The sequence below is a fragment of the Pristiophorus japonicus genome, chromosome 7, assembly GCF_044704955.1.
Source record: "Pristiophorus japonicus isolate sPriJap1 chromosome 7, sPriJap1.hap1, whole genome shotgun sequence".
Classification (NCBI taxonomy): domain Eukaryota; kingdom Metazoa; phylum Chordata; class Chondrichthyes; family Pristiophoridae; genus Pristiophorus; species Pristiophorus japonicus.
The window spans coordinates 244,932,469-244,950,213 of NC_091983.1; the positions used below are offsets into that span (position 1 = coordinate 244,932,469).

The 17,745-nt window shown below is 46.9% G+C and overlaps 1 protein-coding gene across 2 annotated transcripts in view; it reads right to left on the minus strand.

The window, feature by feature from the left end:
• The window catches only part of LOC139267485 (dynein axonemal heavy chain 8-like), a 2,569,686-nt gene that overhangs the window by 896,206 nt on the left and 1,655,735 nt on the right, over positions 1-17,745 (minus strand). For both annotated transcript variants that reach the window (XM_070885867.1, XM_070885866.1), the window contains one exon: positions 11,795-11,956. In XM_070885867.1, the coding sequence (XP_070741968.1) occupies positions 11,795-11,956 (162 nt within the window). The remainder of the gene's footprint in view (positions 1-11,794; positions 11,957-17,745) is intronic.

Genomic DNA, 17,745 nt, shown 5'->3' on the forward strand with positions numbered 1-17,745 from the left:
TTCTGGAGCTCCTAATTTCCATGTTTCTGCAGCCCATAATTCTCGGTTCAGGAGCTCCTAAATCCACTGCTTCGGGTTTTAATTCCCTTGCTTGGAGAATAGGGGAGGGGCCCCAGTAAAAAGGCGAATTGAGGGAGGGGTCCTAGTAATTGCGCGAATTGGGTGAGTGGCTACAGTAAATGCAGGATTTGGGGGAGGGGCCCAGTAAATGGGGGAATTGGGGGAGGTTTCCTTTAAATAGGGACGAGGGGGAGATGCCCAGTAAACCGGGGAATTGGGGAGGTGCCCCAGTAAATGGGGGAAGGCCTCAGAATATGGGGGATTTGGGGGAGGGCCCCAGTAAATGGTGGAATTGGGGTAGGGCCAGTATTTCCCCTGTTTCTGAAACTTCAAATTCCCAGTTTCTGGAGCTCCGAATTCCCCTGATTCTGGAGCTCTTTATTCCATTGTTGTGCCATATCCGAATTCCGCCTTTTGCTGAAGATACTAATTCCACAATTTCAGGAGCTCGTAATTCATCTGCCTCTGTTTGTGGAGCTGCTGGTTCCCCCATTTATGGTGCTTGTAACCCCACTGTTTCGGGAGCTCCTAATTGGCCTTTGTCTGTTGCTTCTAATTCCGCTATTTCTGGTGCTCCTAATAGCCCTGTTGATCATGCCGTCTCATCATTATGGCGTGATGGCCCCAACTTGCGAGAGACCATCAGCGGCAGGTTGGGGCCATAAAAGAAGCGGCGAGCGGCGGCCATGGGCAACATTGCGGCCCTGACCTGCGACAGACCATCAGCGGCAGGTCGGGGCCATAAAAGGAGCGGCGAGCGGCACCTGGAGCAGCGTTGCGGTGTACCACTGCAAGGTAGGTCGCGAGCTGGTGCAGGAGTGCGATGGCAACGAAGAGAGACATCATCAAGGTCCAGGTCAGTAATTGGAGCATTGGCAGATACAGCAGGAGTGGCGAGAGACTGTGGAGGGATGTGATCGGGGCCCAGGAGAGGCGTGGGTTCGGGGCCAGGGGCAGCACGGGCCAGCCCACACTGCGATGTGTGCGCGCACTAGGTCCATGCAGCAGAGCAGGTCTCCAGTCGTCTTGGTTTATCCTTGCCACTGGCTTTTGTACTTTATGTGCCTCTATTTATGAAGCCCAGGATCCCATATGCTTTGTTAACTGCTTTCTCAACCTGCCCTGCCACCTTCAACAATCTGTTCACATATATCCCCAGTTCGCTCTGTTCCTGCACCCCCTTTAGAATTGTACTCTTTCATTTATATTGCCTCTCCTCATTCTTCCTACCAAAATGTATCACTTTGCACTTTTTTGCGTTAAATTTCATCTGCCACATGAATACCCAGTTCACCAGTCTGTCTATGTCCTCTTGAAGTCGATCACTATCCTTCCCCTTTCACTCTACTTCCAAGTTTTCTGTCATCTGCAAATTTTGAAATTGTGCCCTGGAGACCCAAGTCCAATTAATTAATAGACATCAAAAAGGCAATGGTCCTAGAACCAACACTACTGCATACTTTTATCCAGTCCGAAAAACAACCATTCACCACTACTCTCTGTTTCCTGTCACTTAGCCAATTTTGTATCCATGATGCCACTATCCCTTATATTCCACGGGCTTCAATTTTACTGATAAGCCTTTTATGTGGCACTTTACCAAATGCCTTTTGGACGTCCATGTACATCACATCAACCGCATTGTGCTCATCAACTCTTTCTGTTACATCATCAAAAGACTCAATCAAGTGAGTTAAACATGATTTACCTTTAACAAATCCATGTTGGCTTTCCTAAATTAATCCACATTTATACAAGTGACTTAATTTTGTTCCTGATTATCGATTCTAAAAGCTTCCCACTGACTGGCCTGCAGTTGTTGGATTTATCTTTACATTATTTTTTGAAGAAGGGTGTAACATTTGTAATTCTCCAGACCTCTAGCACTACCTAAGGAGGATTGGAAGATTATGACCAATACCTCCGCAATTTCCACCTTAACTTCCCTTAGCATCCTAGGATGTGCCCCATCTGGTCCTGGTGACTTATCTACTTCAAGTACAGATAGCCTTTCTGGTACCTCCTCTTCATCAATTTTTATCCCATCCAGTATCCCACACCTCCTCCTCTTTCACTATTACTTTGGCAGTATCTTCTTCTTTCGTAAGGACAGATGCAAAGTATTCATTTAATACCTCAGCCATGTCCTCTGCCTCCATGCATAGGACTCCTTTTTGGTACCTAATCAGCTCCACCCCTCCTCTTACGACCCGTTTACTTTTTATATGCCTATAGGACTTTTGGATTCCCTTTGCCACAATGAAAAATAAAAGCCCCCAGAAAATAAACATTCCAAACAAAATTTGTAAATGAAATCATGTTATTTTGTATACAAAAGTCAACTAATTACCCTTGTGCATTCCCTTAGTGCTCATCTTTGCTTGTATTAGTGCTCCTATGCAGTGCTACACCGGTGGCTGCAGCGTGGCTGGTAGAAAGCTGCTGACTTTAAGTAACGGCAACTGCAGATGGTCTTGGAGGATGACCTCGAATAGCTCTGGGCCTAGAAGATCTGGCTGCGGACTGCACCATCTCGGGATAGGCTGCAGAAGTTGCGGTTGGCTGTTTGACAGGTGGCGTGCAGGGGTGGAGGACGAATGCTGTTTTTCTGACAGAGGACAGCTCCATAGAGCCACTGCTAGTCCGCTGGGGTGGTGCCTTTGCAATGCAAGTAATCTGTTGGAGGATAGATTTCTGTATTGCAGTGATACCCTGCAAGCCCATTTGCACACTGCGATCTGTGTACACGCTCGGTCTGTGCAGCAGAGCTGGTCTCCAGTTAGTCTTGGATAAACCTTGCCACTGGACCAAGGTTTGTCAAGCCCGTGTGGTGGCTCGTGTGCAACGGCCACCACACGTTAAAAAAATCCAAGCACAGGCATCTTCCACCCCTCAATATGCAGTTCGGGATCTCGAATATTAGGTCCTTCATTGAAACACCTGTGAACATCCCTTTTTGGCGTGGAAGCAAGTCATCCTCACTTCAAGGGACTGCCTATGATGATGACACTGTAATTCACAGCCATGATGACGGCAGTCTGAGCTTGCATGGCAGCAAGCTGACCTTGGATGACAGTAGTTTGAGCCTCCAGCACTGCAGCACTAAGACATTGGGAAGCTGCTGCCTGTCCTGCAATGGAAGCTGTGACATCGGCCATAAGACGCTGTATCAAAGTTGGGTCCACAAGTGTGCGAACGGAGTTGGGCACCACTCGAGGGACTGCCTAAGAAGAAGAAGAAGAAGAAGAAGACGAAGCAGAAAAGGATGGGCGCCGAGCTCTGTGCAAAGCCCTGTGCCAAGTTGGTGCTGGACTCCTCCATACTCCTTGACATTGACCGCAGGCTTTCTGGCAGGCTTCCCAATGCATCAAGCATTTAGTTGTGCATACCATCAGTGTTTATTGTAGGTTGCCCCAGCAAAGTTCTCATCTTAGTCCTCTGAAGCGGAACCTACTTGCGACCTTACCCTTTGACGTGCTAGCAACTGCGCTATCCTTGCCCAGTATCTCACCACATGCAGATCGCACCTCTAATCTATCATCTAAGATATGCACAGTGTCAGTATTTGAGCTGGTGGCTGTGAATGTGAAATGAAGTGACAGTGCTGTGCCATCATCATCACTCGCTTGTTGGTGTTCCTCCGTTGGCTTTTAGCTTTTAGCTATTTGAAAGGAAAAAGGCATAAGGGTAAGGTTATGGTATGGGAACGGGGGGAAAGTAAGTGGTGCATGCTTACACCATCTGCAGCTTGTAAATCAGAAGAGAGTATGTGATGAGGGATCATGAGGTTGGGGGTAATATATTTGCATGGATAGAGGATTGGTTAACAGACAGAAGACAAAGATTAGGGATAAATGGGTCATTTTGCAGTTGGCACTAGTGGGGTGCTGCAAGGATCAGTGTTTGGGCCTCAGCCATTTACCATGACAGATCAAGGAACTGAGTTCAATGCATCCATGTTTGCTAATGATACAAAGGTAGGTGGGAAAGTTAGCCGTGAGGAGGATACAAGGAGCCTGCAAATGGATATTCACAAGTTGTGAGTGGGCAAAGAGGTGGCAGATGGAGTATAATGTAAGGAAATGTGAGGTCATTCACTCTGGTACGAACAATAAAGAAACAGAATATTTTTTAAATGGTGAGAAACAATTAAATGTTGATGTTCAGAGAGATTTAGGTGTCCTCATACATGAAATACAGAAAGTTGGCATGCAGATACAGCAAGAATGGTTCCAGGGATGAGCAACTTCAGTTATCTGGATAGATTGGAGAAGCTGGGGTTGTTCTCCTTAGAGCAGAGTAGGTTGAGAGGAGATCTGATAGAGGTGTGCAAAATCATGAGGGGTCTAGACAGAGTCGATAGAGAGAAACAGTTCCCATTGACGAAAGGGTCGGGAACCAGAGGTCACAGATTTAAGGTGATTGGCAGAAGAACCAAAAGCAACAAGAGGAAAAACTGGAATGTACTGCCTGTCAGGTTGGTGGAGGCAGATTGGCTTGCAAAAGGGAATTGGATAAATACATGAAGGAAATTTTTTGCAGGGCTATGGGGAAGGGGTAAGGGAGTGGGACTAGCTGAAGTGCTCTTGCAGAGAGCCGGCATGGGCTCAATGGCCCAATGACCTCCTATTGTGCTGCAACAATTCTATGATTCTATGATTCTAAGCAATTAGGAAGGCAAATGGCATGTTGGCCTTTATTTCAAGGGGGTTGGAGTACAAGAATAAGGAAGCCTTACTACAATTGTACAGAGTACTGTGCACAGTTTTAGCCTCCTTATCTGAGAAAGGACATACAGCATTAGAAGAGGTTCACTAGATTAATCCCTGGGATAAGAGTGTTGGCCCGTGAGGAGAAATTGAGTAAATTGTTGGCTGGCGCAGACACGATGGTAAGTACATCATGGAATCTAATACGGCCAGAGTGATGATCTGGACTAGTTTCAATCGCCTGGATGGGTCGGAGTGGAATTTTTCCAGTTTTTTTCCCCCAATTGGCCTGGTTTTTTATCTGTTTTGTTGCCTCTCCCAGGAGATCGCATGGCTCTGGGTGGGGTGGAATGTAAAATGTTGCGATACATGGGGTATCGCAGTTGTGTGGGGTGGACTGGTTGGGTCGGATGCTCCTTACCTGTCTGCCATTGTTCATAGGTTTATATGTAACCTTCAGGGCTGGTGACCGAGGGCCGTGTGGCATTTTGTTGGCCGGCACAGACATGATGGGCTGAAATGGCCTCCTTCTGTGCTGTAAATTTCTATGTTTCTAAATTGGGCCTATACTCTCTGGTGTTTACAAGAATGAGAGTTGATCTCACTGAAACATTTAAGATTATGAGGGGGAGCGACACGGTAGATACTGTGAAGTTGTTTCCCCTGGCTGGAAAGTCTACAACTAGGGGGTATAATCTCAGGATAAGGGGTCGGCTGTTTAAGACTGAGATGAGGAGCATTTTCTTCACTCAGAGGGTTGTGAATCACTGGAATTCTCCACCCCAAAGGGCTGTGGAAGGTGAGTCGTTCCATATTCAAGGCTGAGATTGATATATTTTTGGACTCTAGGCGAATCAAAGGATATGGGGATCGGGCAGGAAAGATCAGTCATGATCTTATTGAATGGTGCAGCAGACTCGATGGGTCGAATAAGAACATAAGAACATAAGAAATAGGAGCAGGAGAAGGCCATACGGCCCCTCGAGCCTGCTCCGCCATTTAATACGATATGGCTGATCCAATCACGGACTCAGGTCCACTTTCCTGCCCGCTCCCCATAACCCCTTATTCCCTTATCGTTTAAGAAACTGTCTATTTCTGTCTTAAATTTATTCAATGACCCAGCTTCCACAGCTCTCTGAGGCAGCGAATTCCACAGATTCACAACCCTCTGAGAGAAGAAATTTCTCCTCATCTCTGTTTTAAATGGGCGGCCCCTTATTCTAAGGTTATGCCCTCTAGTTCTAGTCTCCCCCATCAGTGGAAACATCCTCTCTGCATCAACCTTGTCAAGCCCCCTCATAATCTTATACATTTCGATAAGATCACCTCATATTCTTATGAATTCCAATGAGTAGAGGCCCAACCTACTCAACCTTTCCTCATAAGTCAACCTCCTCATCTCTGGAATCAACCTTTTGAACCTTCTCTGAACTGCCTCCAAATCAAGTATCTCCTTTCTTAAATATGGAAACCAAAACTGTACGCAGTATTCCAGGTGTGGCCTCACCAATACCCTGTATAACTGTAGCAACTGCTTTTATACTCCATCCCCTTTGCAATAAAGGCCAAGATTCCATTGGCCTTACTGATCACTTGCTGTGCCTCCATACTAACCTTTTGTATTTCATGCACAAGTACCCCCAGGTCCCGCTGTACTGCAGCACTTTGCAATCTTTCTCCATTTAAATAATAACTTGTTCCTTGGTTTTTTTCTACCTCACACTTTCCAACATTATACTCCATCTGCAAAATTTTTGCCCACTCACTTTGCCTGCCTATGTCCTTTTGCAGATTTTGTGTGTCCTCCTCACACATTGCTTTTCCTTCCATCTTTATATGGCCTACTCCTGCTTCTAATCCTTGTGATTTTGTGTTGTTATGAGGGCAAAGAGGGACATGAGGATTAGATATGTGGATACCGTTATTTTTGATGGTTTCAGCCCACCGCTGGCCATGGCTCAACATGGTATTCCCAATAATGGGCTGCATCATCCTCACTGGGGGTTAGGATGAGCAGGTGTGCCTGTCACCCTCTGGTTAGCTCCTGCTGCCTCCAGTTGTGCGCCACCTTGTCCTGCAAGAGAGAGGGAAATCTGTCAAAGTGATGTCTTGCAATCTGTTTTAGTGATGTGGCTGTCATGGTTGAATAGCCGGAAGTATGTTCAAGCTGTGAGATGTGTGTATGAGGCTTGCTGTAGTACCAAATATGTGAGGGTGAGGTGAAGTGAATGTTAGGTATAAGGCCTGATTGATGGAGATTGTTGCTAGGTGAGTGATGGGGTTGCGGTGAATTGAGGAATGGTTGAGGCTAGTGGTGCATTTGGTAGGATATGGAGGTAATCATAGTAATTACCAGACAGCATGAAAGTCACGTGCTGCCTGCATTACTCAGAACAGGTGCGGGCCGATCACACATCACAATCCCTATTTTCGGGCCTAATCAAATTATTAGCTCCAGGAATCAAGCCCCGAGGACTTGGATGTACTCCCGCAAGAAGTTTAATGACCTCACATGAGTGGTCAAGGTCAGTGAATGCATCTTCAAAAGCCGTCTTCCACCAACTGCACCACTAGCCTCAGCCACTGCTCAATGCACCATCACTCACCTACCAACAATCCTTATCAATCACGACTGATACCTCACATTCATAGCTTCACTGCACCTCACACACTTACCATTGCTGCAAGCCTCATATGCATATCTTGCACCTTGCACACACTTCTAGCTCTTCATCCATGACAGGCACATCACCTAAACGATTACACCACACTCACTGACACACTTCTCTTTCTCTTGCAGGGCACGGTGGTTCACAACTGCAGGCAGCAGCAGCTTACTGACGGGTAGCATACCCTGCTCCAGCTGGAGGAGACTGTACTCGACAGTATAGGAGAGGCCATGACGATCAGTGAGGCTGAAAGTATTAAGGATTGACAGTATGCTCATAACTAATTCTCCTTGTCACATCCCATTTCCCCCTCATCCCTCAATCTCTTCTCATTTATAAGCTGCTGGTGGTGTAAGCATGCACATCTTGTTTCCCCCGCCCTCTCCCCCTAATCTCAACCCTGCCTTTGTGCCTTTCTCCTTTCAGATACCCACGCACCCCAACCTGGGCAGTGAGTGCAGGAAGAGAAAAGGAGAGTGATGGAGAAGAAGAGGCACTGTCGTTCAATCTCACACTTGCAAGCACCAGCTCAGAAACTGGCACTTCACATACTTTAGGGGGTAGTATAGAGGCAGGACCTGCACATGGTGAGTCACCGGGCACGAGTAGCTTGCAACCAGGGCAGGGAGACAGAGTAGTACAGGTGCCAGTTCCCCAGATGATGAAGTCACACATGAGTTCTGCTGCAGAGGACTCAGATGAGGAGTTTAAGGCCTGCCGGAGAGCCTATTGTCACTGTCAAGAAGCATGGAGGAGCTTTGTGCAGAGCTTGGAGATATCCAGGATGGAAGTGATACGCAACTCCAGTCATCATCATAGTCGGTCCCTCGAACGAGGCTGACTTGCTTCCACACTAAAAGGGAAGAGTTCACAGATGTTTCAATGAAGGACCGATATTCCAGTCCTGAACTCCAATTGAAGGGGTAGAAGATGACTGTGCGTGGATTTTTTTAACATGTGGTGGCCATTGCACATCAGTCACCCCATGGGCTTGACAGAACTAGGCCTTTGTCCAGTGGCAAGGGTTAACCTGGACGACTGGAGACCTGCTCTGCTGCACGGACCTAATGCGCACACATATCGCAGTGTGGGCTGGCCCATACTGTCCCTGGGCCCTCAGCTCTTCAGTGCTCCAGTAGCACATTTGTGGACCCAACCATGATGCAGCATCTGATGGGCAACATCTCAGCTTCCATTGCAGCACAAGTGGAAGCCACCTAATGTCTGAGTGCTGCAGTGGAAGCTCAGACTTCTTCATGCAAGCTCAGTTTTCTGCCATCGTGGCTGCGTTTACCAGTGTGGAAAGGGGCTTGCAGGGTGTCACAGCAATTGAACAATCTGTTCTCTAACAGATTACTGGGTTTGCTGAAAGCTGCCCCGGGGAAGTGTCAGTGGCTCTGTGGAGCACGAAACTGCTGCACTCTCTCAGGATGACAGCATTTGTACTTCCACCACTGCCATTCCGCCAGTGCCCAGATTGTTGCTGCCCATGTCGAGGTGGTGCAGTCTACAGCCAGATCTTCTAGGTCCAGAGCTGCTTGAGGTTATCTGCAGCCCCCCCGCTGAAAGTCAGCAGCCTTCCACCAGCAATCTGCAGCCACTGGGATAGAACCTTTCGTAGAACCTTTCAGATAGGCAAAGACACAAGGAAGACAGACACTAAGGGAACGCACCAGAGAGATTAATTGACTTTATTATGTAGTATTGAATTGATTGATTTCAAAATGTGGTTTGGATGTTTTGTTTTATGGTGGCTTCCATTTCAGCATGGTAGCCAAGAGGATACTGTGATGTTCTGTGACAGAGGGATGGTAAGGTAAGATGTTGAGCAACAGGGATCTGGGGTTTCATTCAGGGGAACCGGAGTCTGATATGCATTCACAGACAGCCCGTCTGGAACGTGGATGTGCAGGCTGCCTCCTCCCTTCCTTCTCCTCCTCCTCCTCTTCTTCCTCCTCCTCCTCCTGGGGTGGTCACAGAAGCCGTGGTGGCAAGGGCTGCATCCTCATGATGACCAAGTTTTGGAGGATGCAGCCCTTGCCACCACAAATTGGGACACCAGATTCAGCGAGTACTGGAGGGCTCCTCCTGAGCAGTCAAGGCAGCGGAACCATTGCTTCAGCCCCTTCTGTGGCTGGAAGATTGAAGGCACACTTGACTAGCGCAGGATGAAGGCATCATGACTGCTACCAGGATACCAGGTATTCACCATCATCATGTGCCGAGCGTGATCGCACCAACTGCATATTAAGTGAGGAGAATCCTTTGCAGTTACAAAACATCTCATCATTGAGATGCGGCACCTGCAAAGCCACATTATGCCTGCGCCAGGAGAAAGCCCGCTATCCTGGCAAATCTCTGTAATGAGATCCTCTCTCGTAGCATACAGAGCCTCTGTGACCTCTGGGATGCAGTGATAGATGACGAACTGCAAGATGTTTGCTATGTCGTCTGTTCCAGCCTGGAAGGATCCGTTGATGAAAAAATTCAGGGTTATGGTCACCTTGAGGGCCCCTAGCAGTGCCATCATCACCCTGTTCTGAGGCTGCAGGTCCAGTTCCAAAAGGTGAAGTGGAGCCGGCGAACACACTGCTTCTGGCTTAGGTGCAGGTAGGGGAAGTGCTCCCTGAAGACCCTAGGTGGGAAAGGCCTCCTGCTGAGATTCCTCCTCCCCCTCCTCATCTTCCTTCTGTGAGCAACTTGTCTTCTTTGCTGCCTCTGCTCCAAATCCCTGTTGTACTGCAGCGTACTAGAGCCCCCGTGATTGAGAGCGAGTGGTGTACTCAGAAGTCATCCAGTAGCAGCAAACACCTTCCCAATGTCCTGCACATGTTAACAACTTTTTATATCTCTTCCAGAATCCCAATACTCCCACAAACTATGCAAGAGCCTGTACAAAAGCAATAAGCAACTTATCAGCAAGTTGGATGTATCCATTTAAGTAGTACTGGTGGGTGCAGCTGAATGCATGTTCAGGAATACATATTTAGGAGAGGGCATTGAATGGAGTGCTGATTTTGAAAATGGCACTCCATTCAATGCCCTCCAAAATTGTTGTACGTCAATTCAATGCTGACTAACGTCACGATCTGCCTACTCTGCATACTGCCAGTGCACACATGTACCACCCGCGTCATCGCTCTCACCAAGATGGCAAACAATGCGAGCCGCGCCAGACATGGGCAGAAATGAGGCGGGCACCATTTTGAAAAGAAAACGGACAAAACTACCGGCATTGAATTTCACGGCCTTGGCATTGACCTCCATTGCTATCTGCTTCCACTGCCTCTTGACCATGTGTCTGGAGGCCCTCCTTCCCCGCAGCGGATACAGGGCATCACTCCTCTTTCCACCTCCTCCACCAAGACCTCCAGTGCAGCCTCTGAAAATCTTGGAGGCACTCTCTCCCCTGTTGTGCCATTTCTCCCTCTTTCTCAGGTCAGAATCACTTTGACCATGACTCCCAGCACCTGCTCCAGCCACAGTGCACCTTCCCTCTCATGATATTGGCACCCTGCTCAAATGTCCACCAATGAATAGCGCGGTTAGTGCTGGCTGGATGCAGAGATCATTTAAATGAGCAGGCAGCATAAAGTTGGTGTGCTGCCTGCATTGCATTCAACGGGCGCAGGTTAATCGCGCATTGCAATCCTCGCACCCGTTTTTGGGAGCTATCCAATTTAGCTTCCAAAGAGTGTTTGGGAACAGAAAAAGGCCAGAAGACCCATCTCTTTCTATTCGAGCTTAACCTTGCCTTCCTACCCTATCACCATGTGCTGTTTACTCTGCAAGTCTGTGATGATTTTTGTAAAAAACAATCCAACTGATTTCTCTTTTATTCCTAACTTCCTCATTTTTAATTTGTATTCCCTGCGATTCAAACCCTTCGCCATTTGAAAAAAATGCCTCACTTAACTGTCAAACCTCTTTGTAATCTTGGAAAGTAAAATTAGGTCACTTGAATGTCTTCTCTTTTCCAAATCTCACGAGTCCAACTTTCTTAAGCTTCCTTCATAATTGAAATGTTTGATACATCTTATTCAATGAAAATACACTCTCTAATTAGCTTCCTTATTCCCTTATATCCAGAGTATCATGCCTTCCTGGAAATAATCAATGATCTTATTTTCCAAGTTCCTGATCGAGAAATGGGCCTATATATACTGAGCTGCAGAAAACACGTGAATTGTGCAACAAAAGTTGGATGCACTAATACAAATTATTTAAGAAATTGGCAGATTATAGATTATCTATAATGTTATAGATAAGATCTAACCCAGGCTATACACAGGGCCTGATAATGAGGAAGAATGAATCAGTAAAACAAAACTCTAATTATCTATATTAGTTTACCTGACCAGGAGCATCATAGAGGAAAGGTATTAGCTGGAAATCTGGTTCAGCGAAGTTGTAATATGCTAATTTAATCACAGTACGCAACGAAGCTTGCTGCACACGCAATAAGTCACCTAACCATAGTTCCACAGGGCCGCTTGCTTTCACTGGGGCATCCAACTACATGTCAAATGAAAAAAATGAACATGACTAACATCCACCATCATTAATGTTAATTGACAGCATTTAACAAGTAGAGTATATAAACAAGTAGAGCATATTTTCAAAAACACTTACATGAGAAATATATGATTACTCGGTAGCTTTCAAAGAAATATTCTCGTTATCTATGATATATACGAGCCAATCAAAACAAATTTTACTTGCCTTTATTTCATTGAATCAGAAGGAGGCCGAACAGCCCATTGTGTCTGTACTGGCTCTCTGAAAGAGCTACCAAGTAGTCCAAGTCCCCAGTTCTTTCCCCTTTGCCCTAAAAAGTGTTCTTTTTAAATGGAGATCCAATTCTGATTTGCATGTTACTTTGGAATCTGCTTCCATCGTCCTTTCAGGCAATGCATTCCAGGTCATGACAACTCGCTGAGTAAAAGAAAACATTTCCCCTGGCTTTTTTGCCAATTATTTTAAATATGTGTCCTCTAGCTACTGACCCTCCTGTCAGTGGTTTCTCCCTAGCTACTCCAGCATAAACTTACAATTTTGAACATCTCTATTAAATCTCTCCTTCACCTTCTCTGCTCTAAGGAGATCAAACTCAGTTGTGATAGTCGTTCCAGATAAGTGAAACCCTTCAGCCCCAGTATCATTTCAGTAACTCTCATCTGCACTCTCTCCAAGGCCTTGACATCCTTCCTAAAGTGTGAGACACAGAATTTATTTGAGATATTGGTTACTGGGATGTGGGTCCATTCCATCAGCCTGTCTTTTTTTTAATTCATTCACGGGATGTGGCCATCACTGACGAGGCCATCATTTATTGTGCATCCCTAACTGCCCTTGAAGAGTCGCAGTGCGAATTTCATCCCCTCCGGGGCACAACGGACATGATTTTTGCAGTGCGACAGCTGCAGGAAAAATGCAGGGAACAGCGCATTATACATGGCCTTCTTCGACCTTACAAAGGCCTTTGACACTGTCAATCGTGAGGGTCTATGGACTTTTCGAATGCCCCCAAAAGTTCGTCACCATACTCCGCCTGCTCCACGACGACATGCAAGCCGCGATCCTTACCAACAGATCCATCACAGACCCAATTCAGGTCCAGACCGGGGTCAAGCAGGGCTGCGTCATCGTCCCAACCCTCTTCTCAATCTTCCTCGTTGCCATGCTCCACCTCACAGTTGATAAGCTCCACGATGGAGTGGAGCGAAACTACAGAACCAGTGGGAAGCTGTTCAACCTTCGCCGTCTCCAGGCCAGGTCCAAGACCACTCCAACCTCTGTCGTTGAGCTACAGTACGCGGATGACGCCTGCGTCTGTGCACACATAGAGGCTGAACTCCAGGACATAGTCGACGTATTTACCGAGGTGTATGAAAGCATGGGCCTTATGCTAAACATTGGTAAGACAAAGGTCCTCCATCAGCCTGTCCTCGCCACACAGCACTGCCCCCCAAACATCAAGATCCACGGTGGCCCCGGAGACAACGTGGACCACTTCCCCTATCTCGGGAGCCTCCTATTAACAAGAGCAGGCATTGATGATGAGATCCAATACCGCCTCCAGCGCGCCAGTGCAGCCTTCGGCCGCCTGAGGAAAAGAGTGTTTGAAGATCAGTCCCTCAAAAATGTCACCAAGGTCTACAAGGCCGTAATAATACCCGCCCACCTGTATGGCTCAGAGACGTGGACCATGCACAGTGGAAACCTCAAATCGCAGGAGAAATACCACCAGCAATGTCTCCGCAAGATCCTGCAAATCCCCTGGGAGGACAGACGTACCAACGTTAGCTTCCTCATCCAGGCCAACAACCCCAGCATTGAAGCACTGACCACACTTGATCAGCTACGCTGGGCAGGTCACATAGTTCGCATGCCAGACATGAGACTCCCAAAGCAAGCGCTCTACTTGGAACTTGTCCACAGCAAACGAGCCAAAGGCGGGCAGAGGAAACGTTACAAGGACACCCTCAAAGCCTCCCTGAAAAAATGCAACATCCCCACTGACACCTGGGAGTCCTTGGCCATAGGCCGCCCTAAGTAGAGGAAGTGCATTCTGGAGGGCGCTGAGCTCCTCGAGTATCGTCGCCGAGAGCATGCAGAAATCAACCACAGGCAGCGGAAGGAGCGTCCCACAAACCAGGCTCCCTGCCCACCCTTTCCCTCAATGACTATCTGTCCCACCTGTGACAGGAACTGTGGTTCTCGTATTGGAACTCATGCTAAGAATGGAAGTAAGTCTTTCTCGTTCCAGAGGGACTGCCTATGATGATGATGGTGAGCAACCTTCTTGAAATACTGCAGTCCTTGTGGTGAAGGTACTCCCACAGTGCCGTTAAGGAGAGAGCTCCAGGATTTTGACCCAGTGACGATGAAGGAAAGGAGATATATTTCCAAGTCAGGATGGTGAGTGACTTGGAGGGGAAACATAGAAACATAGAAAATAGGTGCAGGAGCAGGCCATACGGCCCTTCGAGCCTGCACTGCCATTCAACATGATCATGGTTGATCATGCAACTTCGGTACCCCACTCCCACATTCTCTCCATACCCCCTGATCCCCTTAGCCGTAAGGGCCACATCTAACTCCCTCTTGAATATATCCAACGAACTGGACTCAACAACTTTCTGTGGTAGAGAATTCCACAGGTTCACCACTCTCTGGGTGAAAACGTTTCTCCTCATCTCGGTCCTATAAGGCTTACTCCTTATCCTTAGACTGTGATCCCTGGTTCTGGACTTCCCCAACATCGGGAACATTCTTCCTGCATCTAACCTGTCCAGTCCTGTCATAATTTTATATGTTTCTATGAGATCCCCTCTCATTCTTCTAAATTGCAGTGTGTATAAGCCTAGTCGATCGAGTCTTTCTTCATATGTCAGTTCTGCCATCCCGGGAATTAGTCTGGTGAACCTTCGCTGCACTCCCTCAATAGCAAGCACGTCCTTCCACAGATTAGGAGACCAAAACTGCACACAATACTCAAGGTGTGGTCTCACCAAGGCCCTGTACAACTGCAGTAAGACCACCCTGCTCCTATACTCAACTCCTCCTGCTATGAAGGCCAGCATGCCATTTGCTTTCTTTACTGCCTCCTGTATCTGCATGCCTACCTTCAGTAACTGATGTACCAGGACACCCAGGTCTCGTTGCACCTCCCCTTTTACTAATCTGTCACCATTCAGATAATAATCTGTCTTCCTGTATTTGCCAGCAAAGTGGATAACCTCACATTTATCTACATTATACTGCATCTGTCATGCATTTGCCCACTCACCTAACCTGTTCAAGTCACCCTGCAGCCTCTTGGTATCCTCCTCACAGCTCACACTGCCACCCAGCTTCGTGTCATCTGCAAACTTGGAGATATTACATTTCATTCCTTCGTCCAAATCATTAATGTATCTTGTAAATTACTTGAGTCCCAGCACTGAACCTTGCTGCTCCCCACTATTCACTGCCTACCATTCTGAAAAGGCCCTGTTTAATCCCACTCTTTGCTTCCTGTCTGCCAACTAGTTCTCTATCTATGTCAATACATTACCCCCAATACCATATGTCTTAATTTTGCACACTAATCTCTTGTGTGGGACCTTGTCAAAAGCCTTTTGAAAGTCCAAATACACCACAACCACTGGTTCTCCCTTATCCACTCTACTAGTTACATCCCCAAAAAACTCGAGATTTGTCAAGCATGATTTTCCTTTCATAATTCTATGCTAACTTGTCACTGCTTTCCAAATGCGTTGCTATTACATCTTTAATAATTGATTCCAGCATTTTCCCCACCACCGATGTCAGGCTATAATTCCCTGTTTTCTCTCTCCCTCCTTTTTTAAAAAGTGGGGTTACATTAGCTACCCTCCAATCCATAGGTACTGATCCAGAGTCCATGGAATTTTGGAAAATGACCACCAATGCATGTGCTATTTCTAGGGCCACTTCCTTGCAGGTGATGGTGTTCTTGTCCTTCTACGTGGTAGAGGTCGGGAGTTTGGGTGGTGCTGTCGATGAAGCCTTGGCTAATTGCCTCAGTGCATCTTGTAGATGGTACACACTGCAGTCACGGTACGCTGGAGGTGGAGGAAGTGAATGTCCTCCGCGCTGACGATATGGAGTCTGAGCTGCAGACACCTAAACACATCAGGGAGGGGGAGAGTTATCTGAACGCTGCATTCCAGGAGGCAGTCACACCCCTTAGATTAAGTAATTCAAATTTGGTCCATGGTCAGGGACAGGAGGGTGTGACTATGAGTGAGGCAGGTTTGGGGTCCCAGGAATTAGCATTGGAGGAGCCTCAGCCCTTGCAATTGTCTAACAGGTACGAGATTCTTGCTCCCTGTGTGGGCGAGAGCAGGGACTGCAGGGAGGATGAGCAAACTGACCACAGAACCACGGTACAAGGGGACATTCAAGTGGGGGGAGTAAAAAGAAATGTTGTAGTGGTAGGGGACCGTATCATTAGGAGGATAGCACAGTTCTCTGCAGCCGAGAGCATGAGTCCCGAAGGCTGTGTTGCCTGCCCAGTGCCAGGGTTGAGGACATCTGCTCAAGACTGGAGAGAAACTTGGAATGAGAGGGGCCAGATCCAGTTGTCATGGTCCATGTGCGTACCGACGACATTGATAGGACAAAGAAAGAGGTTCTGCTGAGGGAGTATGAGCAGCTAGGGGCCAAATTAAAAAGCAGAACCACAAAGCTAATATTCTCTGGATTACTACCGGAGCCACAAGCAAATTTGAATAGGGTTCAATCAAGAGTTAAACACGTGGCTCAAAGACTGGTGTGGGAGAAATGGGTTTGGTTTATGGAGCACTGGCACCAGTACTGGGGTAAAAGGGAGGTTTTTCCGATGGGACGGGTTTCACTTGAACCCGCTGGGACTAGTGTCCTGGCGAATCAAATAACTAAGGCTGTAGAGCGAGCTTTAAACGAATGAGTTGCAGGGGTGGGGGGGGGGGGTGCGGGCACGGGGAGGGTTTATCTTAATACACATAGCATTCATAACAAAATAGATGAGTTGATGGCACAAATAGATAGGTATGACCTGATAGCCATTACAGAGATGTGGTTGTCAGGTAACCAAGGCTTGGAACTAAATATTATGGGGTAATTGACAATTCGGAAGGATAGATAGAAAGTAAAAGGAGATGGGGTAGCTTTGTTAATAAAGGTTGAGATCAGTGCAGTAGTGAGAAATTATATTGGCTCAGAAGATCAAGATGTCGAATCAGCTTGGGTGGAGATAAGGAATAATAAGGAGAAGTCACTGGTGGGCACAGTCTCTAGGCCACCTAACAATAGCTACACTGTTGGACGAAGTAGAAACCAAGAAATAATGGAGGATTGTTAAAGGAACGGTAATAATTATGTCGATTTTAATCTTCATATTGATTGGACAAATCAAATTGACCAAGGTAGCCTTGAACAGTACGTTGCAGAAGCATCCAGTGAGCAGGCTATCTTAGATCTGGTACTGTGTAATGAGACAGGATTAATAAATGATCTCCTAGTAAAGGATTCTCGAGGAAAGAGTGATCATAGCATGGTTGAATTTCAAATTCAGTTGGAGGGTGAGAAAGATGGATCTGAATCCTGATCTTAAATAAAGGACACTGCAAAGATATGAAGGCAGAGATGGCTAAAGCGGACTGGGAAAATAAATTAAAGAGTGTTACAGTTGATGAGCAGTGGCAGACATTAAAGGAGATTTTTCATAACGCTCAACAAAAATATATCCCAATGAGAAGGAAAGACTTTAATAGAAGGGATAACCATCCGTGGCTAAC